At 43.9% G+C, this 24,806-nt stretch overlaps 2 protein-coding genes across 2 annotated transcripts in view; both read right to left on the bottom strand.

The window, feature by feature from the left end:
* Positions 1-7,701, bottom strand: part of LOC311583866 (liver carboxylesterase 1-like) — a 28,364-nt gene extending 20,663 nt beyond the window's left edge. Inside the window, exons 1-4 of the mRNA XM_084757789.1 lie at positions 7,488-7,701; positions 5,320-5,524; positions 2,302-2,446; positions 142-275 (exon numbers count right to left, since the gene is read on the bottom strand). Coding sequence (XP_084613915.1) covers positions 142-275; positions 2,302-2,446; positions 5,320-5,524; positions 7,488-7,671 — 668 coding nt within the window. The 5' untranslated portion in view covers positions 7,672-7,701. The remainder of the gene's footprint in view (positions 1-141; positions 276-2,301; positions 2,447-5,319; positions 5,525-7,487) is intronic.
* Positions 7,702-13,823: 6,122 nt separating this feature from the next.
* LOC311583113 (uncharacterized protein) overlaps positions 13,824-24,806 on the bottom strand; it is a 59,972-nt gene continuing 48,989 nt past the window's right edge. The window contains exons 22-27 of the mRNA XM_084756429.1: positions 21,272-21,412; positions 20,189-20,269; positions 19,201-19,348; positions 16,374-16,505; positions 14,459-14,531; positions 13,824-14,165 (exon numbers count right to left, since the gene is read on the bottom strand). Of these exons, the coding sequence (XP_084612555.1) occupies positions 13,979-14,165; positions 14,459-14,531; positions 16,374-16,505; positions 19,201-19,348; positions 20,189-20,269; positions 21,272-21,412 (762 nt within the window). The 3' untranslated portion in view covers positions 13,824-13,978. The remainder of the gene's footprint in view (positions 14,166-14,458; positions 14,532-16,373; positions 16,506-19,200; positions 19,349-20,188; positions 20,270-21,271; positions 21,413-24,806) is intronic.

Raw genomic sequence — 24,806 nt, 5'->3', positions numbered from 1 at the left:
TCCAAACTGAAGAAACGAAGAAACGTAGATGCTTCAAGGAACTCATCAAAAATCCCTTTGGAGGATGAAGTAACCAGGGATAGGTCCTAATGTCCTGACAAAGAGGTGTTAATGTAAGTTGAAAAGGGCCCAGTATCTTACCTGAGGAATCCCCAGATGCCCAGGCGATATTGAATGACCACCACCACCACGTTTTCATGGGTAGACAGGGCCAGTCCATCAAAAGTTGAAGCCCCACCAGACAGCAAACCACCTCCATGGACCCATACCATCACCTGGACAGGCAGCAAGGAACCATGCATGTTATAAGAAGCAGTGAACGAATGACTGTTGATGACCTAATCATGGCCTTGGTTATGGCTAAGGAAGCCATTATCCAAAGCCGGTGAGTGCCTGCATGGCTACAAAAGGCTTAATCCTTCCTAACTCCCTAAGGTTGGCCCATGACCACAATCCCACTTAACGCAGCCTAGTTATTCATTGTTGCTACCCTTTCTCTCCAGTCCCAAAGACCATGTCTTTCAATGGTTCTTCCAACTGAGAGTGCCATTATGAGACAGCCAAAGCCAAAGGTGTCCTTTTGTCACCAGCACACTACCCGTCTCATGCTTGGATGTAAGACCTAGGATCACTACTGACTTAACCTTCCTTGTGACTGAAATTTTTATCTCAAGAAACATACATGTCCCCAGTGGTGTCCCTTTTTAGGGTGTTCCTCTTAGCCTTCCTCAAGCCTCTCCATGTCTGTCCTAAGCTTCATTATGTTTCCAATAAGTAGTTAAACACTGACATTACCTGATAGCTCACTACCCACCAGACACTGCCATATAGACTAAGGATCAGAATAAAAGGGAGGAGGCACACTTTATAACTAGTGGCTCCTGGAGGTCACATTTCAGGGAAGAACCCTAAGGATAAAATACTATCATGTTGCTAACAAAATATAAAAGAACTCACAAACTGTTCAAAGTACATTAAAAAATGACCTAGCCATGTAGCAGATAGGCAATCTGCTTGAGGTTCTACAGTGCATGAGACTTGACTCAGAGCCCTTCCGTTGAATTCCTAACTCCTGTGGCCGGCAGCAGCATCTCAGTGAGTTAGCTGTTAGGGCAACCATGGCAAAAGGCAGATGCTCTTGCTGCTTTGTATGTGCTCATCCACGACTAAAGCGTGGCTTGGAAGTTACTTCTCCGTGCTCACACAGAAAGGTATCCATTTGAGGAAACAGGCTGAGAACGTAAAGAAATAGCCCAGTCTCTTATCTTCTCAAAGGCACATCCAGGATTAATCCAGACCCTGAGCTCTAGGACCTGTGTCCACAGGTGGAGGCTTTCCTGCCTTCACACTCCCACATCCCTTGTTTCTCCTTTTCCTGGGTCCTCTGTCACCTCAAGAGAAGGACTGAAGCAAGGTCATCTCAGAGTGAAGGCTGAATGCAAAGGCTGGTGGGCGATGGCATACTGAAGAAGCTACTATGTGGTATCTTCCATCCCAAGGATCACTTCTCCAAAAGCCCCATCCTCTGTCCCATGACCTGTAACTAGCAGTCTGCTCCATCCTCTATCCTGTGACCTGCAGCTAGCCTCTTGGTCCATCTCTGAGCCTTTGTTTATAGGGAAATGCTGACTCACTGGGTCAACGGTCCTTGCCAAAGGCAACCAAGGAGAGAAACAAATTATAGTGAAGTCCCAGATGTTTGGCAAAGCAAATGCTTCTGGGATTGTCCCAGTCTGCATCCCACACACCTTCGTCATGGGACCATGGAAGTTTTCACAGATGGACCCTGGTGTCCTTGGAAGGCCACACGCTTGTTCCAAGTCCATGTTAAAAGATACTGTTTAAAGTTCAGGGGACCCAAGTTCTTAGTCCGTCAACCGTAACTTACAGTTCCCTTCCACCTTTGCCTATCCATAAAAGTGGAACTAGGTGGGAGTTGGGTCATAGATTCTTTCTGTTTCGGACTTTAGTGGAAACTATGTCTTTACTCCTCAGGCATCAAATTCTCAAGCAGCAATTAAGAGATCAAATGTTGCTTTCCTAATGTTCACTAGGAAAGAACATGGGAGAATTAGGATGTGTTTATCAGATAATACTGCAGTCTCCCACATATGCCTGGTATCACTGGGGAAAATGGAAGAACCCAAACCATTTAGTCAAGGGAAGTCAGAGGCATGCATAACAATCCCTGTACTGCTAGCATCCTTCATTCCCTCTAGCATCCTTCATCCTCTCTAGCCTGCACTGGAAGATCCAGGATACTGAAGCTCCTGAATGCTTGCTGCTATTCTGAGCTCTTACCGGCAGCCTCTCTTTTCTTGTCAGGTCAGTGGGGGAGTATATATTTAGGTAAAGGCAGTCTTCCGAATACTCAAGAGGAACATTTTCTAGTTGGTTGGTGAAGACATCAGAGAGCACTGGTCCCGCTCCTGTAATTTGGGAGCACCTGTGAAGGGGAGAAAGAAGAGCCCCGAGATTCATTGCCAGGCCTGAGATATTGGTGTGGATATGAAGCTACCTGGGAGTCCTAATAAGAATCCTGGGGTCCCATGAAGACCATGCAGAGGCACTGACACCCATTACAGTCAAACAGGAGATCCAAAGGGGACCTACTTTCAACTCCATGCCTTATGTTTGTAGTGAAACATGTCTGTACAGGTAACTGCAGGGGATGGGCACCCATCAGATCCAATGAGACAGACTCTCCAGCATTTGCCTCACACAGGTACTGAGGTCGTGCAGTCTCAACTCCAGCCGCTCTTACTGCATTAGGCATCTGTCTCTACTAGTGAATGAACGTTCTGGGGGATAACCTTGCCTGGCCGCTGGGACATGATTCCAGGCCTAAATTTTCAGGAATCTTGGGTACACAGTCCTTGTGTGTGTTTGAGACCATCTGGTCTAAAAGGCCTCAGGACGCTAGTAGCCTCTAGGAACTCACAGAAAGCCTGGGTCAGAGTGCCCTCTGCTGCTGAGATGTGTGCAACTGTCACAGGCTTAAGGAACAGAGTCCACTGTACTTAAATCTCTAGCAAAATTTGGGTACAAAAGTGACTGCAGGCACAAGCAGACACTTGGGCTTTCAATGTGTAGACATTGCACAATGACCACAAGTATTAGGGACATTCAGAGCAACATAATCTCAATAAACATACAAAGCAAGGCATCAGAGAAATGACCCCCAAATCACAGGGATGTGTGAGTTCCCAGACTCTGACTCCAAACAGCTGTTTCTATCTTAAGGAAGATCAGCACACTTTAAGGAAGCATGAAAAAAAAATCATTTATAAATTGTCATAGGTTTTTTAAAAAAGAAACTGGCTATATAAAAATATTTCTTGTCACTTGTTAAACAGATACAGTGGATATTGTCACCATAGATATTTAACATTGAGATTAAGTGTTAAAAACTCAAACAGGAATACTGAAGCTGAAAAATACAAGTAATGAAGTGAGAAATGAACCAACAACAAATATACCAGATGGTAGATCAGTGTGCTTGAAGACAGGCTATTTCATGCTTTCTTTCTTTCTTTGTATCTATCTGTCTATCTATCTATCTTTCTTTCTTTCATCATTTTTGTAGTGCTGAGGGCTTTTGAACTTGCTAAGTAAACAGTTTACCACTGAGCTGTAACCACAGCCCCAAGGCAGTTTATTTGAAAGTACACAGAGTGAGAAAAAGAATGGGACTGAATGAAGAAAGCTTATGAGACCCACTCAAAACATTAAAAGGGCAAGCGTGGCTGTTATTGGGGAGAGTTGAGAAAGACAAAGAACAAGAAACCTTATTCAAAGAAGATAACAGAGACTGCTCTCTCCTGAAGGAAGATACTGGCATCCATCAGGATGTAAGGACAAAGGCCACGAGTTTGATCAAGCCCAATAACATCACCTGTGACATATTTTAAACAAACCCAACAGTCAAATGTAAAAGAAGAAAAACAGTAAGAAAAGCAAGTAAAACACAAAGTAGCTCTAATACGCCTGGATAAACAAAAGTAAAGGAATTTATTGTTACCAGCCATGCAAGAAATACTGGAGTGGTCCAGATAGAAGACAGCATGTAACAGGGTTGTGAACCTTCGCTGGTAGAACTAACAGAGAAACAATTACAATTAACTTAGCATTTCATTCATAGTGTCCACACCTATCTTTAAACCAACAAAACTATTTATTGAATTTAAAAAAATTATTGTATTTGACAATAATAGGCAAGACAAAAATGTGTCCTGTGACATTAAAAATTCAAAGTAGAAGAGAAAAGTTGAAATTCAGAGTGTTAGTTTTCTTTTTGATGAATAGTGGGGTCTTGCCAATTTAATACTGTAAATACAGGGTGTTTGCTGTAAGCTCCACAGTGACTACAAAGCAAAAGCTCATCACAGAGACACTGGAAAAGAAAGTCAAAGGATCAAAGAATAGTACTTGAGAAAACCACCTAACTACAAAGGAACACAATGAATGGGAAGAGAGGGAAAAGGGAATGCATAAAAGCTAGGTGCCTTTCTTATGAGGCCATCTGGGCACCTTAGATTTCTCTGCCCAGCTGCTCCAGTCACTACATCTCACCCCCAGCACTACCAGTGTCCCCCATTAAGAGCTCACGATGGGAGGAGAGATATGATCCTCAAGTCTTATCTTCCTAACAGCATTTTTTTTTTACTTTATTAATTTATTCTTGTTACATCTCAATGGTTATCCCATCCCTTGTATCCTCCCATTCTTCCCTCCCTCCCATTTTCCCCTTATTCCCCTCCCCTATGACTGTTCCTGAGGGTGATTACCTCCCCCTGTATATGCTCATAGGGTATCAAGTCTCTTCTTGGTAACCTGCTGTCCTTCCTCTGAGTGCCACCAGGCCTCCCCCTCCAGGGGACATGGTCAAAGGTGAGGCACCAGAGTATGTGAGAAAGTAATATCCTAACAGCATTTTTATCCAATGAGTGGATCACTAATCTTTCTAATACATTACACAATTAATTTCCTTGCTTTGTAATTAGTTATTCCCCCCCACCCCTTACCCCCAGCAACTGTCTCTCCTAGGATACAAACTCTATGAAGGCAAGGGCTCTTTATTTTGTTTTCTGATGCATTATCAAAACCTAGAATATGTCTGGAATATAACAGATGTTCAACAAACACGTGTTTGCTGAAAGGCTCTAAGGCACACTAACAGCTATGGAAAACCTTTGGGATCTTATAGTATCTTAAGGATACATAAAGTGTAATCAATCAGAGAACAGCCTCGACTCTTTCTACAGCTCTCTGGGGCAGGTCTCCTAGTGAACGAGGCCCAGGCCCACCCCAGCGGCTTACATGGGAGGGTAGGAGGTAGCGTTCTTCACGAAGCTCCAGGGCTCTGCAGGCTGTGGTGGAGCAAACCTCAGGGATCCAAGAGGGGGCTTGGCAAAGGGGACTCCCAGGAAGACGGCCACGGGCTGCGGGAATCCTTCTAAAGTGACGTACTTCCCCAGGACTTTGCCATGAGCAGTGTCCACCACGGGTGGTGAAGATGGGTGTCCTGATGAACATGGAGTAGAAATAAAAGTAAATAAAAGCCTACCAGAGGGGATATCTTAGAGCTGAATTCAACGGGGGTATTAATTACTTTTAGTCACGTGGTCATGAATAAGCTACCATAGTCATGTGGTTATCAGTTGTTTCTAATATATAATTAGGATGAGAAAAAAAAAACCCATCCTTCCTAATTCAGAGAGTTGTCAGAAGGGGTAAACCAGAACTGGAGGCAGAAAAGCATCCACGCCGTGGAGATTGGGAGATGGCTCAGTCAGTGAAGTGTTGAATGTTGGTGTTGGATGCTGGGTGAGAAGATGCTCGTTACCACTGAAGGGATCTGGAAAGGAACCAAAGTCATTCAGGAGGGTGAGGCAGAGGGATTGTGAGAAAGATGGAGGAGGAGAAGCAGGGATAGAGGAGGGCAGTTTGCACCATTCTTTGGAGCTCAAGGGCTGCCCTCAGTTGTCTGGTGCCTGGCTCAGATGCTGCCTTCACACTCTTCCAGCCCCTCCTCCACTTCTCTCTGGACGCCCGCCACCACTCTGGTGGTGGATGTTCTCAGCTGTGAGAGTGGACGCTGATCTGCTTTGCAACCTGGTTTCTTATAAAGACCCTCTAGGGCTATTGGTTGTTCTTTGGTAGGACCAGTTTCCGGCCCCCTGAGGCCACACAGGACCCACCTATGGTTCATGGCCACGATCAAGAATGTCACAGTCCTTTAGCATCAGGGCGGAGGGTCAGGCTGGCTTTGTGTAGTGCCACCCCAAGAAGAGCTGAGGCAGGAGTGAAGCTGTAAGGACTTAGCAAAGAACTGTATGCTCCACGTGATTGGAGTTCATGTGTTAGACATGAGCCTGGCTAGGGTGACCTGGTGAAGAACCGCCAGAAGAATATCCTTGGCTCCAGAATGGTCCCTGATGCTTACTTGTCCACTAAGCAAAAATGGTCCTTTAGCTAGGGATTTGAGATCCTTCCCATCATGCAGCTATGAATTTCAGGACCCTTTCCCACTTCCCATGGATTCTACTTAGCGGCATTTGCAGCCCATTTATTCTTCCCAGCCAGGGCTTGTATTTTGGGATCTGAATCTCTGAACTCTCTTTTTTTTTTCCCCCACCTGTGAACCTCTGTTCCACCTTCCCTTTTTCACACCTTCCCATATGACAAGGCCCAGATCCCCACGGTGATCTGAAGGCCTCACTCCCTCCTCCCAATTGCTTGTGGCTCCTTCCTTTTCCCTTTAGCATCTAGATGTGTCTGGGGTCCTTCCCCTACAAAGTCAGTCTCTTGAGTCTAAGAGTATCTCTTATTCATCCTCTTACCCAACGTACAGCTCAGCACCAACATCTCTCGGCCATGGGCTCTTAACATGTTGGCTTAACCACATTTCACATTTTTTCTTAGTATACACATTAAAAACACCACCCGTTTAAATCCATCCATTTTTTTGAGCTTCTTGAATAGATACCATGCTAAGAGCTATAGAAACCACCATCTAGCTCTTCCTCAGAATATCCCAATAAGGAAGGTTCTATTGGTTTCTTGTTTTCCAGCTCCATCACCCAGACACTACAAAGTTAAAGTGTCTTGCCCAAAGACACAGGGATGAGAAGGGCTGAGCTAGGCTCTAGCCCTACACTCTACCTGCTGACTTGATGCTGTTAGAATTCTGATGAGCCTCTCTCCATATCTTCCTGGAGCTGGAATAAGGCCTGGGAGCTAGCTAGGGGCTCTCTTGACTCACCGTGTTAGCTTACTGACCTCCTGGTACCTGCAGCTGTGGTTCGGGGTTGTTTTTCTTCCCTGCATCTCTGGGATGGGTAGAGTTTGCTGGGTTCTTTTGCCCCCAGCTCATGTTGAAATCCTGCTGGGTGGGGGGCACTGGTACCCATCTTCACCCACATCAGCCCAGGCCTAGTAGCTTCCAATGTGCCCCCCCCCCATGTCTGTATTTTGGAAGAACTCACCAAAAGCCATGCAAATGTTGAAGGAAGCCAGGGCCAGAGCAAAGAGCCACATGGTGGAAGGCCGGTTGCTCGGAGGCCCTGTGAGGTGGTCTCCGTGCTCTTCTGAAGGGCTTTGTGCAACCCCCCTCAGACTGTGAGGTCTTGTCACCACCCCCATCCATGTGCAGTCCAGTTGTCTGATCATGAGGTGACAAGGTGCTCTCCCTGTTCCACAGAGCTCCCAGGGCAATTCAGGCCAGGCCCAGGCTGGGTTCAAGTTCTTATAATTGGTTCCAGACTCAACTATCAGATTACAGACGATTTCAAACTTGTTTAACAACTTCTTACATAAGGTCTCTCCCTGTTGCCCTCTAACCTCAGCCCACTTTGAGCTTCCCAAAGGCAAGGCACAGCAAACGGCACCTTCAGGAAATGCTAAGCTTTAGTCTGAGATCCTCAGAAAAGGCTGGAAATTTTGGAGCAACGCACAGCTCCAAGGCTGATGTCCTGGGCAATCAGGACACATCTGTAACTCCCCTGGACGAGCGTGTCAGGGGATTCTGCGTGTGAGTTCTGAAAAGCAAAGTTGTTAAGTTGTATGCAGTTCTCTTTCTGATTCCTAAATTACTTTTCCGTGTTCCTGCCAAGTGGCCAGGCCTGCTGCCATCTGCCTCCACAGTCAGAGAACTCATGGCTTTTTTTTTTTTTAAGCATGTTTAGGACAAATGTTCCATGTTAAACCAACTCCATCTCTTCAGTCTCTTGCTCTGATCATCCACCTGCCTGTTCACTCATCATTCTTCAGACATTTGCCAAAATGCATCGCTGACCCTCTTCCCCCCGCCCCCTTCCCCCCGCCCCCTTCCCCCACCCCCATGGCAAAATAAAATGCAAAGTCTGGGAATGAAAATCTTCAGTTCTTCAGTCTCCGGTATGCTTGCGAACTGCACCTTCCCAGGTCGGGGTTGCACCCTTACGCACTTTCACATGTTCCAGAGAAAAAGGGCAATACATTTTGGTACTTGTTTCTAATTTTTTTTTTTTTTTTTTTTTGAGAGGGTTTTTATACACGGCTGGCTGGCCTTGAACTCCTTGCATAACTGAGGATGGATGGCCTTGAATTTCTGATTCTCCTGCTTCTACTTTCTAAGAGCTGACATCGCAAGCATGTGTCGCCACCCTGGGGTTTTAGTTTCTCAAGTATCTTTGTGTTAAGGCTTCCAGTCTTGTCCAGGTCTGCTGCATCTCAGCAACAGCCTTGAAGACAAACATGTTCCTTTGTTCCTGTGCTGCCCTCTGCTGGACACTGGGAAATACTCAGGCCAGTGAGAGTTTGTGGCCTTGGTTCTGGTGGATGTCATGGAAAAAGTCCAGCACTAATTGTGGGTAGGGGGAGCTTTCTGAGAAAAATAAAATAAAATAAATTTCTACCATGATGGAAAATACAACAAGTTCTTGTTTGATGAAGTGAGGAGGCTTTTAAGGGACATGCACTTGCAGGATTTAAGGGTGGATGAAAGAGGCCTTGGCCTTGGACACACACCATCTCCTGAAAATGTGAATACCTTAAATCATATTGAAAGATGAAAGTATCAGTTTTTAAAAACTTTTTTACATATACATTTATATTATTACACATATATACAATAAAGTACATACAGCAAGAAGAACCATGAAACAATTAGGAATTATACTAATGTTACATTCATAGTGTTTTGGCTATTTGTATTTTGCAACCTTGAAGAAAACATATTTCCTATCTTGGTGAGTTTAAAATTCTGAATATAAATCAGTATCTATCATAGCTCATCTCCATCAACTTAACACATCTCTCTAGACCTAAACACATCTTAACCCCTAAACAACTAAGCTTAATTGTAAAACTAAACTATCTGGTCTTCAACCCCATCAGAGACTTGAGAAGGAAAAAAATTAGTTACCCAAGTAAGCAGGAAGTGCAGGTTAACAGCTTCCAAAGTGAAAAAAAATGACAGAGACAGTTTGCTGCCTGAACAGTCACTCAAAACTCCCTATAATGTTGGAGCATCATTTTCAGCCTTCTGGCCCAGTGTATCTGACAGACATATTTGTTAGGCAGGAGCTATTAAGGACTTGCTTACCCTGTCTTGGCAGAGTTTGGCCGTCTACTCGGCCTGCATCCAAGCTTGCCTACTTTTAGGCAGAATTCAGTCTGTAGCAGAAACAAGCACATTTGCCCAGTAGCTTGTTTGCCACATTTGAAGCCATCTCAGTAAGGAGATTCTTTGATGCTCATCATCTTCTCCGAGGTAGGCTGGGTGTTGCCAGGAGTTACCCTGTCTTACTGTCAAAGAATCCTTAAAACAATTAAAACATTTTAAAATGCCATATTCTATAGGACTCTGAGGGTTTTGAAGACCTTATCTAATTACTTTATCTTATCTATCTATAGAATCATATCCATCTGTTATACCCAGGATGTATATTCTTGTGATAAAAATAGACTAGTAATTGACATGTCCGTGATTTTATCAACTAACAATTAATTCGTATGACTTACTATCCTAAACAGCCTTGAAAATAGCATTTTCAAAGTATTGGAGGTAAGCCTTGCATTCTACTTGAGTTGTATGGATACAATACCTCATATTAGAGTAGAAATGCACGTAATGTGTGTGAAGAGTAATCTTAAAATTTTAAAGTTGCTCATTAAAGAATATCTTCAATGTCAAGGACATTAAAACAGTACTTTTAGAAATTCAGGCAATATGTGTACGACTCCACTCAGATAGTGATCATCAATAAGGAGTTTGGATCAGAATGCCTGAAAATTAAACATGTAGATGTCCGGGTCCCAATGAGAAAGATTCCAGTCAGCTGAAATGTGATCTAACCTGGCCGCTGGGATTTTGGGAAAACTCCAAAGCACTTCACCTCTTAACCTGATAGAAAAATCTGAAAATAAAGAAGAAAACAGAAAATTGGATGGCAAGTGGAATTTATAACTGGGAAAAGGGAATCATATTCAGAATTCCTGGAGCTGGAAACAGAAGTCACATGGCAGCTGTAAACATGGGCTGCCCAGCTTTTCCTTGAGGTTGTCTTGGTCCTATTCCTGGGGCTATAAAGCAACCCTTGGCCACTTTCTACCACCTCCTGTTGGTCTCCCATGGGCTGCTTCATTCTTCCACTGAAACCCTGCTGCCCCACACCTGCAGTGGCCGATCCTTGTCTGTCTGGTGTCTCCCCTCTATGACCTCTGAGTATTTCCTGAAGTCACAACAACATTCAAATTTGTCTTGGAATTGATTTGTGTGGGTGTGTGGGTGTTGGGGGCCAGGGGAGGGCAGCCAAGATACCATGCAAAGCCAGTGTGACACTATGGCTATTATGTGCACACATCAATGGAGCCTATTTTTATTCTCTATGTCCCTGTTTCCCCGTAGTATCTGTTAACCTGATGTTCATGTAGCCACCACAAGTTCCTTCAGTATCTGTTTTGTACACATGTCTCCTGCTTCCGGCCTGTCTGTCTTTTCCAGCGTGTCTCCATTGGGAGTGGACACGAACCACACCCTACCTCCCCTGAGAAACTGCACAGTCTTCTAAGGTGTAGACTGGACGTCTGGGCAGCAGTGTGGAGGACAGGATAGCAGCGCCATCAGTCAGGAAGGAAAGGTTACTGGCTTAGGACTTTAATGTGTCTGAGGGTGGGACCAGGGTGATCTTGTGCAGCTTGGGTCTTATCCTGGCACCAAGGGCTTCCTAATCAGCTCCTCCAGATAAGGAGCCAAAGAGGAAGGCGACTGGCGAAGCTTAAAAGCCACCAGCAGTCAGCGGTCGGGAAGTGGAGTCAGACTCCATATGATTCAGCACATAATTGGGTTTTGGCTTTTAAATCCAGTCTCAAGATCTTTGTTAACTAATGTGTTTAAGGATTTTTTTTAAGCAAGATAATTCATAAGGTGAATTCAACTTATTACTCTCCTGGATATTCATTTATTCCTTTCTCCATTTTCCATGTCAGCTTGCCTTGAGAATGATAGTTTCATCTTATCTCCAATGCTGAAATACTGCATAACGCTCTTTAAGCAACAACAACAACAACAACAACAACAACAACAACCACAACAACCCCTAATGCCCAGCACTGCAAAGACATTTTAGTGATTGCCCTTGGTGTACAGTATCCATAGCTTTAGATATTATACATTGTATCTTCAAGCATCATTGTATCAATTACACGAAGTTGAGAAATTGTATGTGACTAAAAGTATTCTCTGCGATCTTTGTCCTATTTTTTTCCCCAAATGTTCTTCCAATCTGTTCACCTGACCCTACTGAGAGTCTCCTGCCATACTTTCTCTTCTGGTAGATGGTAACTGGTATCTGCTGACTCAGTGGCAGATTTTGGGAGCAGTCTCGGTGGCTCTGATCTAATCCCAGTCATAGTGAGACCTTGTATCCCCAGCCTTGGAATTGGGAAATCCTGCCTCTCCCCAGTACTGAAAGATCTCTAACGCCTTCATCCAGGACCGTGTCCTGCACTCCACTAAGGCACACTGAACACCACAGCTCTGTGTCTGGGGCCTCAGTGGGTCTTCAGTAGAGCTCTTGGAAAAGAAGCTTCCGTGCTTTTTTTTTTTTTTTTTTTTTGCAGAGGTTGTAGGATTTTTGTTTCTTCATGTAAAAGAGTTTGTGCAGTGTTGTGTGCCTGTACCCTTGGTGACAGACTTTGTCCAGCCTTGCTATCTGCTGTCACTGTTACTCATGAACACCTGGCAGACATCCATAGGGGAATCTGATGGATGCAAACTCTGCCTTGGGTTGGTAATTCTCAGGGGTTTTATGCTCCCACATTCTCCCACAAGTGGCCATTAGCTCTGCAGCGTGACAATGCTGTCTACTTGGAGGTGAATCATGAGGTGATAACCATATCCCACCCGTTGTCTTTCTTTGGATTCTGGGAACCATTCCCTCAGGCTTCCACTGAAAGGGTGCTTTTCTATGTCAGAATCTCTTTTCTTTCTTCTGCCTCCTCTCCCAATGAAGATGAATTTATTTTCAGCTCAAGACACTCCGTAGACCAGCTTCGGCATCAGAGAAGAAAAAGTTTTGGTGGTTCCAGGGTAGGGAGAGCTGAGCGGGTGCCCAACAGTCGGTCTCTCTAATCAACTGTTCCTCACCAGCTCAATTCTTCCTACCATGGATTCACCAAGACTACAATAAAGCATGTAGCAAAAATCAAGCAATTTCCAAGCAATGGTCAACATGTCCGGATGATTATTTCTTAAACAATACCCCAGAAAGTTTAACCATAAATTTCTCTGGGATTTAAGTCATTGTGTTTACATAGGGACATAACTTGAAACTAAATATCCCTAACAGAGAAAAAAATCTTGACTTACTTTACATCCCAAATGAACAGGTGTGCTAGCTATCTTTATCCAAGCCTAGGCTAACTATCAAGAGGTCCTCTATTGTAAAATAGCTATAAAGAATATCTTTCACATCCACCTTCTATTGCTCTCAAAGCAGAAACTATTTATGTATTTATTATTTATTATCTATCTATCTATTTATTTATTTATTGGTTTTTCAAGACAGGGTTTTTCTGTGTAGCCTTGGCTGTCCTGAACTCACTTTGTAGACCAGGCTGGCCTCAAACTCACAGCGATCCACCTGCCTCTGCCTCCTGAGTGCTAGGATTAAAAGTATGCGCCACCACACTCGGGAAAATATTATTTATTTATTATTTATACAGTATTCTGCCCATAGGTGTGCTTGCATGACAGAAGAAGGCACCAGATCTCATTCTAGATGGTTGTGAGCCACCATGTGGTTGCTGGGAATTGAACTCAGGACCTTTGGAAGAGCAGCCAGTGAAGAACAAATTTTACTTTACTACAGCTAACACCATCTAACCAGGTACTGTTATATCAAAGTCCTAGCTTTCTTTTCAAGCAGTTTCTGCCTGGATGCTCACAATAGTCAGAGCCAAAACTCTCTCGTTGTCTCAAGACTTTGGGCAATGCTTCCTTTCAATGTTTTCTGTGGGAAAAGGTTTTCCAGTATAAATTTCATTAGTGCTGAGAAATAGAGAGAAAAGCAGTTTTAGGAGAAAAAAAAAGCATGTTTCAAAGTGGTTTTTAGGCAAAATTAGTCCTGGGCCATACATAATATTTAAGGAGAGTGCTGTTCAGTTGGAGGTCTTTGGAACCTTGTCAAACAAAGCCTCAACAGCTGTTCTGGATGTCTGAATATCAGGCTGGGGAGTCAGAGGCCTTTGGAACTTTGCCAAGCAAAGCCTCTAAACTTGTCTTCTCTCTGACAAGACAGGACTACTGATTTGATTTCCAAAAGAAAATTTATTTTCCAAATTGAGGCACAAATATTCCCCCTCTTTGGCTCCTGTCCATCTCCCATTGTACAACCCTACAGTTTACTCTGTAAGATCCATCTTTGGTGAATGAACATCTTAGGTGGAACAGCCCCGTCATGGCTCCTGGTCCTGAGGCTGGCAAAGCCTCCGTTCATGCCTGTTCTGTGCGTTCAGTGTGTTCTGCCTGAGGTGGGTTCTTAGCCAGGAGCTCAATCCAGAAAGCCACTTCCTTATCTTTCAGTCTCTGGGCTTGCTGGGTGGTGGCTCCAATCTGCAGGTACCCTTCATTCTCGTCATACTCTGGCCAATAGGGCAACAACATCTTCCCATTGGGGTTCCTGGGGATAAAAATCAAGTAGAATTACTCAAGGCTGCTATGAAGCCCTCCATCCTTCTGAGGTTTGAATGAATCCCTGGCTTATCTCAGTAGAGAGGCTGAAAACCCCCCACAGACAGAGAGCTTACATCTTCTGAGAAAGCCCATCTGAATCTAGAAAGCTCTCACTATAGCACACTCCCATCACACAAAATGGTGAGGGCTTTTATCACTCAGACTCGAGAAGTCATCCTTCCCGAAAGGTGTGCCCGACTACACCTTACCCGCCCTTTTTATATTTGCCACCAGCCTCACCCATTTCGAGCAAAGTTGGCCCAGAATTTCATCACCATCTTGCTGAGGATGGTCTCCTCTTCCGAGGCACCCTCTGTGGGGAAGAGAAAAATGTTTTGCTACTGGAAGTGTGGACCAGCTGTAGCTTCCTCTGGGAGCTTGTTAGAAAGACAGAACTAGTGCCCACTCCTCAAGCAACCCAGTCAAACGCTCCATTGCGAAAAGATTCTGGGTAATTACTGTGCATGTTCAGGGGTGTTGGGGAGAAATTGATCTGTGATCCAAAGGGAATGTGCACATGCACCATGAGCCAGCTGCCTTTGTTGACCATGCCTGGCAGATGGTACCTGGTATCTGCTAACTCAGTGGCAGATTCTGGGAACAGTCCTGGTGTCCTGCCTGCAGGATGGCACAAAGCTTATGGGAGTAACCAATCAATATGAGATGGAACCCATACCTGACGCTATTTGAATGACCAAGAACTTGAGACTAGATAGCCCAGAGACCTAGGGTGAAGGCAAATATTACTGTTGTAAAAACGTTAATAAATAAAAAAAAATTTTTTAAATGTAGCAATAAAAAGATTCCTAATGGCTCTCTGTTAAACTCAGAGGTCAATGTCTTGCTTGGCCTCCATCAAAGAAGCTTTCTCATGCAGAAGATGGAAAGGAACACAGAGGACCACAGCTAGACATTAAGCAGAGGCTATTCTGGAACACTCAGTCTTAAATGGATCGTCTCTATCAGATCCCTCTCCTTAGGGTTCAGAGAACGCCACTGATGAGAAGGCACAAAGAGTGTAAGAGCCAGAGGGGATGGCGGACACCAAGGAAGCAAGGCTCGCTAAATCAACTTATATGACCTCACAGAGACTGAGGGGCAGCATACACTGGGATTGCACTGGTCTGCACCAGATGGGATCCTAGAGGAAGTGGACACATGTTCCTATCCCTAACCCAGAAGCTGTCTCCAATTGATTGCAAGCACCACTAGCAAATGAAAATCTAGTTTCCTCCAAGGCAGTCTCACTGGGGAAACAAACTACTCTAAGTGTAGGCTGCATGCCTGGTAGTGGATGGCCAGTAGAAAATGAACTCAGTAGCATCATTGGAGGTCCCTTGTCTTATAATGTCATATCAGGACTCTTCCTTTATTTAGAAAACATTATATTATTTTAAATTTAATTTTATTTATATGTATTTTTCTTATTTCTTTTACCCTACAGGTACTTTGCGCGAGCGCGCGCGCACACACACACACACACACACACACACACACACACACTTTCAGTTTAGTGTTTTAATGAGATTCCTGAGTGTGAGAATGAGTGGGTCTCTGTTTCTTATGCCTTCTCTTGGGCTTTTTTCCTTCTGTTTGTTTTGTTCTTTTACAGTGTGTTAGTTTTGTTTTGTTATATTTATCTTATTATTGTTCCTTAGAAGAAGCCTACTTGTTTTCTAATGAGAGACAGAAAGGGGGTGGATCCAAATGTGAGAGGAGGTGAGGAGGAACTGGGAGGAGTTGAGGGAGGAAAAAATGGCAATCAGGTTATATTATGTGAGGAAAAAAATCTATTTTCAATAGAAGGGAAATATATATTGTAAGTAAGATATATGAATTTTAGATAATAAATAGCTAGCTAGCTGGCTAGATCGTGGGAAATTAAAATTGTGGTATTCTAGTCCTAGTCCAGGGCCTTGTGGGTGACTCACCACCTCTCTTACTTGATGCCTCAGGTCATGAGTCTGAAAGTGACCATGGCTGGGGACGCACGAGCCATCCTTATGTGCATTAGAACGGGATAAAGGTTGGGGACTAGCTGAATGTAGCTCAGCTCTGCAACAGGGTGCCAAGAGAGACTTGCTGAATGCCCCCAAACCAAGGTTAGGACCCAGTCCTCCCGACTCCGAGATCACACCCTGTGAAAAGCCAATACCTCTTAAAAGTGGAACTCCAAATACAAAGAAGATGTCATCACCATGATCTCCCAGCACCGTCTTGGGCCTCTTGTCAGATACGAAGCTTGGGTAGTACGCAAACTCATACAGGTAGGTAGGAACCCCAGCATCTGAGGAGACATAGACAGTTCATGCTACTGGCACACACCAGGGCAACATTGAGGTCTCCGTCTCTGAAGGAGTAAACTGTGGTTACTAGTACAGGACAGAAGCAGCTTTTGTAAAGACCCAGCGACCTGCTTGGGTTTGCACAGCTGGTTGAGGTAGACCTGGGATCTAAGCCAAGTGTTTAAGGCATGCAGAATGAGCAAATGCAATGCACGTGGTGAATGCCTGGGTGTGTTCAGTGATGATGCACAGTGCCCTTTCAGTCTGAGAAGGTCTGCACCTACACATCCTGGTTATGAGCATCCCCAGGGTTTTTTCTTGACCGTTCAGTAAAGAATGAAGCAAATGGGACACACATTTAGGTTTTTGTGAGTAAGAACAAGGAAAGCAGAGACAACGGAGTAACATTAACAGACTAAATATTTATGTCCTGAGGGTAGCAGAGAAGAAGAGGAGCCGGAGGAGGGAGGAGGAGGGCGGGAAAACATTTCATAGTTCTGGAAAACACGCTCTTTCTCCAAGGGAGATGTTCTGGAACTGCAGAGTCTCCAGTCAACGTTAACCAGATGAAAATAATCAAACCCCCTAAAACCAAAGAAGAAGGAAATACTCTGGAGCATCGGGCGATAAGAAAGATGTCTGATGTTATTGACAGAATCCTGCAGGCCCGGGGAGGATAGGCAGATTCATTTCAATAGCTGACAGCATAGAGCACTGTGCTAAGATGTCTTTCAAAAAGGAGGGAGAAATAAAAAAATGTCTCAGAGAAAAGCCATTGACTGCAGCTGCCTTGTGGGATTTTGTCAGAGCCCTTTAAACTGAAAGGTAAATGTACTAATGAATACCGTGGAAGTCAGTGGTGTAAACGTGTGAAGTCATAATCAGGTCACTGTGGGTCTGTAATCTTAATACATAGGGGATTTTGTCTTACACAGTACAACGGTTATGTACAAAAACACTGCTAACAACTAACACTAAAATAGTCATTCAAAATGATACAAATTTTGACACACACACACAAAAATGTAAAAAGTGGGACTGGAGAGAGGGCTCAGTGGTTAAGAGAACTGAATGCTCTTCCAAAGGACCCGGGTTCAATTCTCAATGTCCAAATGGCAGCTCACACCAATCTCTCAACTTGTGTTCCAGGATCTGATGCCCTCTTGTGGCCTTTGTGGGCACCAGGCACATTTATGGTGCACATACATACACAGGCAAATATACCCATACACATAAGATTAAAAGTAATAATTTTTTAAATGTAAAAACTAGATAAAATCATACAGTTGTTACACAAAATAAAATTATATTGATGTCAAGTTAAGGCAGGTTCTGTGAGTATAGGGCTTCACTCTGTGTAAGCCTCATGGTGGCCACAATGTGAATTTTTAGAAACACACACAATAAAAATAAAGGGCTCAGAGTATGTGAGTACAGAAAACCATGAAATCATCTTGAAGGGACCAAGAGGGAGATAGAAAGAGAATATTTACAAAACCAGCAGGAAATAACTGAAGTGACTGGTGTTAGTAAGTCCCTGCCTGTCACTAATTCCCTTCAATGTAAATTTTCCAGTGAAGGGGCATGTAGTGACCAAAATGGGTTTTTAAAATACCTGAGTCTTAAGACATCTATATATTGCACTTGGAGGAAAATTAGGTATTATGCACAAAGAAGAACCCAAAGAGAAAAGAGATGGTTATAGTTACCTCACAAATTAAGTTTAAGTAAGAAAGTATAAAGAGAAAACATAAACAAAGTTTTTTTTTGGTGAGAAGTAAGTTTACCAACAGAATAGAACAAGAATAAAACAGATCAAATGCAAAGTACATAAGCATGTAAAACAAATATTAAAGCATCTGGAGGGAGAGAGATTACAATACCAAGGCAGCAGTGGACTGCAGTGCCTCACTTTCAACAATGATTGGGTCATATAGACAGAAAATTCATAATAGAACACTGAACTTGAATAAAGGTTTTAGGCCAAGGGGCCATGATGTGACTGCAAAGAAAGGTTCACAGCTTAACCTGGACAACATGTACATGGTTTCTGAGCATTCACAGCATATTCACTGGAATAGAGCACACGTTAGGAACAAAAGAATCTTACTTATTTTAGGCAGACTTATGTGTAGCCTCATACTCCAGCCTAAGTCATTTACAGGCATCCCTGTGGGAGATGCAAGCCCATTTCTCACCTTCTCTAACCAGTGCACACTGAGATGGAGAAAGGTGTGCCAAAGAAACTGAAGATCTTTACACTTCCTCTCCCCACACTTCTTTCTGTTCCCTCTTGCTGCACTCTCATCTGAAAGAAGCCCTTTCGCACCCTAATCCTATTCCTGGCCCTGGATTTTTATTTTTTTTCTTGGTTTGCTTTTTGTAAGAAAGTATTTCATACAACCCAGGCTGGCAATGAACTCCCTGTGTAGCCAAAGAAAACCTAGTCTTTTTCCCCCACCTCCCAGGTGCAGAGTTACAAACATGTACCATTAGGTTTGACTTATATGGTACACAGGGTTGAACCTAGGGCACCCTTAATTCTATCCAGACCCTCTATGATCTAAGTGACACCCTAACCTCACATACTATGGATGTGAATATACATACATGCATATTCACACATACACCGAGAAGTGGGCAAGTCAGAAACTTGTGATTAAGTCCTTGTTCTCCCATTCAGCATGTAAGACTCACCTCTGAGGCCACGGGCCATGAGCACAGATGGGATACCAAAAAACAGATCAGCAAACATGTTCAGGAGAAGGTCTCTCTTTTGGATAGAGTCGTCTGTTCTTCCTACGAACTTCTCAATGACTTCAGGAATCACACTCTCAGAGATGTTCTAAAACAGACCAGGAAGTGACCACTCCCACCTGGCAATCAATGGGGCTTCTGCAGATGGTTAAGAAGATTTCATGGCTCATGAACCACCCGGGGCTTGTGCCAAGCCAGTCCGCTATACCAAAGGAGATTTTCCAGATCCACTTGCTGTATGTCATTAAGTTTAGAGGTCAGGTGTCTGAAAGTTACATTTTCCCTTTGGCTGTAGTGGAAAAAATCCAGTTGCCTGTTCTCTATAACTCCTCTGGAGGGACATTCAGTATCTTTTCCTGTTCTATAGGTGAAAGACACCTTTTGTACCCTAGCAAATAACTTTAGAATATGCTATCCCTAGGAAACTGGATGAAAAAAGACATGTCTCATGAGATGTGCTAGTCAGTACATGCTTTGTTTTAGATTTACAGAGCCCATAATATCTGTTTAATGATGTGTTGATAGCAGAAGCCCATGTGTCAGAAAAGCAGGGGACCGACAATTAGTAACTGCTACAAGTGCCCACCTGTCTGATATGCCTCCTAGCTACTTGATCTTCGGCCTCCAATGTATAAACCTGATGTTCTTTGTTAGTCATAGAATCAATCTTTTCTCGGTATAGAAATCTTGAAATAAATCTTTCACGTAGCATCTTGTCCTGGGCCCATGGGAATTTTTGATTGGTGAACAACAAATGTGAGGTTTGTTTTTTTTTTTTTTACACTGGGGTGCGAAGTGGGAAGAGTATAAACATGAGAGGTGAACCCCAGTCCCTACTATTGTTTAAAGCCATTGAATTTGTCCGTGATTAATGCAAGCCACTAACTTTTGTTTCCCAACCAATTCCCGAGATTCCCTAGACTCTTACAAGCTCAGCGCTGAACCTCCGTAAGAGGGAACAGGCCATTTTCTCATTCATTTTGCCTTCAGAGAGTAGATCGCCCATCATCTGTTAAACAAATGGTAAAACATTTGTGAATCACAGTAAATTAAGATGAGCCACACAGGCAAGCCAAGCAACCCATGTGAAATGAAGGTGCTTATGGGAGGGTGTTAAAGGGTATGGGAGTTTATGATAACGCAAACAACAAAAATGAACAAAGAAAACAAATGGTCTTATATGAATAAACATAAGCAATACAGATAGAACAATCAAGCAACTGTATTTTTTGTTTATTTGTTTATTTGTTTTTTTGTTTTTCAAGACAGGGTTTCTCTGTTGTAGCTTTGACTGTCCTGGACTAACGTGGTAGACCAGGCTGGCCTCGAACTCACAGCGATCCGCCTGTCTCTGCCTCCCGAGTGCTGGGATTAAAGGTGTGCGCCACCACACCTAGCTTGACTGTATTTATTTATATCAGGAGGCACAATGTCCCTCTAGGCAGCGAAGGAACATTAAAGCCTGGGTCATATAGAAGCTATGGGCTCAGGGACAAAGGACAGAGGCTACATTTTTCAGAGTCAGGTGACAGGGAAAACAAAGACAAGCATTGTGTCTATATTCCTATGATGTCCCCTGAGGCCCTTCTGCATGAGAGCCACAGAACTCTGGGCATGTGCTGACCCTGTCCACGTTTGCACTCAGAGATCTGCTCTATTTCAACATGTCTTCTAGCACTGGGTGCCACATCCCAGGCTGATACCAGGGCCCTAAATGCCTCCTTGACAGAGCCCAGCACTGCCAAGAGAAAGCTTGGGGCTGGGCAGCCAGGGCTTTGAGCCCCTCTAATGTAGTTATTTTTAAATGTTTCAAATTATTGATCCCTCCCATCTGCCCCAAATGTAAATTGGTACTCCAGAGGGCTTTATCAGAGACTCTCAAAGCAAATTTACATGGAGAGTTTTAAGCCTCTTTGAACTGTAGTCATCTGAGTGCATAGCCCTTACTCAGAGCAGGGGGGGTGATAATTGAGCCTCTGTGGCTGCATCTAAGATGTTGGGACAATCTCACCGTTGGAAGGATCCAGCCAAACTCTTGCTTGTTGATGCCCACAATGTAGGGGACAGTATTGAAATTCTTCTCAGCCAGGATCTCTTCTGGTGCCTTTGGCAGGACCACTCCATCAATCACTATGGATGGGACGGTATTGTTCTTGGGAAAACAAAAAGGCAGTACTTATAAATAACTTACTCTTCTTTTCACTCATATCCCCTCTTTGCTGGTCTGGGAGATTGCCAAGCATAAAGACCCCTGTGTCTGTGGCCACAGAAACCTAACACCCTAAAGACAGTGGCTGAGTCTTGGAGTCTTCAAGGTCAGAACTGTTAAGTGAGGATCAACAGTGGCAATGCAACAGTGAACTGGGGAGAGGAGAGTTCTCACTTATTAATAAGGGCCGATTGCACCTACCTATCCATAGCTAAATCCGGGTGCTTTGGGATAAATGGCTGCCTTTGAGAAGTACTGAACTTATCACTTGAGGTGTCTAAACTGAGGCCTTGTTCCTATTTAGAGAAATAAAATGCCACAGCAAGTACCAGATCCTGCTCCAATGGGCTGATAATAGAAATTGCCACCTTAGAAAAGCTGAGTAGTGAAGATAGAAAGCTCCAGAAGATGGCGAGAGGCACTGTCTATCTGAAGGAAGATGGCATTCTGGACACACAAAGCCAGTCTTCTGATATCTGGAGTGGAATGTTTTCAAGAACACTATAGACAACCAAAGAAAGGAGTGTGCATTTCTAAGCGATGGGAAGGAAATGAGTCAAGTGACAGAGGAGTCTGTGTGCAGGGTGAATCCCAGGAGAGTCACAAAGGTCTGGACTCAGGAGACTTCTCTGGAAGAGTAGTAGAGAAAGGGCCACAGAGTGGGACTATGTTTACATACAACATGTGGCACATGTCTTTACAATTGGCTTAAATTCCATTGTGTATGCATGATAATTTTCATTATCCGTTCTGTTGATAGACAGACATGCTTTTCCATTATGAATAATAAGGTACTAAATGTAGACGTGAACAGGCAGAAAACAACAAAAATTTGTTTGAAACCTTTCATAATAAGACACATATATGCATATACATACATAACACACACACACACACCTAGTTAGCTTTAATAACCTCAGATCACTTGAGAAGGAAGTCACACTTAGGGAATTCTCTAGATCACACTGGCTTGTGGGCATGTATGTAGGAAGTGTTTTGTTTGCCTAATGTAGGCAGTGCCATTCCCTTGGAATGTGTCATAAACTATATAAGAAAGCTAGCCAAGCATGAACCTTCCCATGAGCCAGCAAGCAGCCTTCCTACATGGATTCTGCTGTTCCTTGGCTGAACAGACCTTCTTTGGTTCCTGCCTCATGTCTTTTCTCACTGATGGACTGTAGCCTCGAAGTGTAACACAAATAAGCCCTGTCACAGCAACAGAAAGGAAAGTAGAGCAGAAATATGGGTGGCATCTTTCTGGCACTTGTGGCTTTTTTGGGGGAGTACTGTCTCAGAGCAGGCGAGGAATTAATCCTGTGAGCAAAGACAGGCTATTGAGACAGGAAATGGCATGGTCTAACTTGTGTCCTTAAGGGGAAATGGCAGGGAGGAGGGAAAGTAGAGTCAGAAAATTTCCAGAAGATAGACAGTAAGGACCAGCACCTGGGAGTCTAAGGAGGCCTCTGGCATCAGCAGCCCTGAGACACACAGTAAGTGCCTCTACTACCCAGGGAATACTGACAGCTGCACTTTGAGGCCATGTGCTTTGAGCTTTTGAGTCAGAGAAGGCAGACACATCTTTCCCTCCTCTGCTTTTGTCATGCCTCGTAACCTGCTTGTCAATAAGTCCAGTCAGAAATTTCTTCAAAACTATCTGTACTCCAGCCACACCTCATCAACGCACTGCTCAGTCCCAGGATGACCTACAGGAACTGTTCAGTGCAAAGTCTTTCTACTGCCTCTCCTTGTACCTTCTCTGTCCCCTTGTTTGTACAATGCCTTTCTACACTGCTCTTAGTGATATGCCTTATACCCACGATATTGACATTTGGGAGGCTGAGGTAAGAAGATCACACATTCCTAGGCTACACAGTAGGACCCTGTCTCAAAACAAAACAAATAAAAACAAGACCACTGTTCAGAGCTCACTGATCATCCAGCTCATGGTGAATTGTAATTCAACTTTCTTCAGCTGGAGCCTCACCTCCCATCTCTGTCTTCCTCAAGCCTGCTCCAGCCTCATCGCCTCCACTTCAACTATCTCCTGGCGGCACAGACCAGTGTCTGCCTCAATGTTTCATCCCCAGCTGCAATTCAGCTCTTGGCACTCAGTAAAAACCTGACGGGAAGAATCTCATTTGGTCCTCACAGGATCTACAGGGAATGTTTGAGGTCTCCAAGAAGGGAGCCCGGGACCAGACTATAGATGCTACATAGCTAATGACACCAGACACAGGCTGGTGCTGTGAGGCAGCAGTCAGCCCGTTATCCCAGCTTTCTGGTTTCAGAGGTTCAGTACAGCTTTCTTGCACTACTGCAATGCAAGAGAGTAAATGAGAAAGGAGAGCTGGGCCCAGGGGATAAGTTGCTGACCGAGAGCACCGTGCTGAGAGTCAGGCTAGTTCTATCTCTGCTCCATTGGCCTATTTTAACTGGCAAGGGACTTCTCTTGAAGTCTTGGGAAACCTTCCATTCAGAGTTAACTGGAGTTTAATGCTGTTAAGATGCAACACCAGTAATCCAGAAAAAGTTAGTGATCTCTCTCTGGGTCTCCACTGAAATATGGGGCAGAAAGATTCTGTGAACATGAAAGCAGAGGATGTCTTGAGAACCTGCCACTGTAAAGGGCTACCCTTTGAGCTGTGCCCTGGTGTTTCAATTTCTCCACCTGATTCTTACACGGGGCTCCTTGCATACAAATACACGGTGGAGCAGGATGGGGACAAGAGGAACATCAAAGGGGCAGGTCCATCCAGAGTCAGGGCCTGTGCAGTTCTGGGGTGCATGTTTGTTGCCTATGCCTGTGTTCCTCTTCAACATCACCTCAGCATCTACCCTCTGGCAACAATACTCAGTTTCCCTCAGGAAAAAACCCAGCTGAATGAAATGGAAATGAGTCTATATGGGTGCAAGAATAGATGGGGCCATAGGTGAGATGGATGCCAGGGCAGGACTTGTCTCTTTTATTTATTTTCACTTCTTGCGTTCAAACATTTGCATCTGATCAAAATATCCAGAAAGAAGGAAAGAAAGAAAAATTTGAAAAACTATTGACTAGAGAGGTCGATATTGAATAGCTTCACAAGGCCTGGTTCCAACCATGTCATGAGCCTTCTGCTCTTGAACTTTATCGTTACTAGAAGATTCTGTTCCTAAATTCCTAAATTTTGTTCCTATGTCCCAAGATACAACCCCCAAATATATAGGAGGGCTTGAAGGGAGAAAAGGGAAGGAAGAAATGTAATTATATTACAATCTCAAAAATAAAAATGAGTACAATTTGTGAGTTGTATGCATATATCAACAAACAGACCAAACATGTTTTTCATAGTTAGAT

Source organism: Acomys minous, assembly GCF_964271855.1.
Source record: "Acomys minous genome assembly, chromosome: 14".
NCBI classification, from domain to species: Eukaryota; Metazoa; Chordata; class Mammalia; order Rodentia; family Muridae; genus Acomys; species Acomys minous.
Note: the sequence above shows the minus strand (reverse complement) of the source record. Positions and strands in the feature narration are given on the sequence as shown.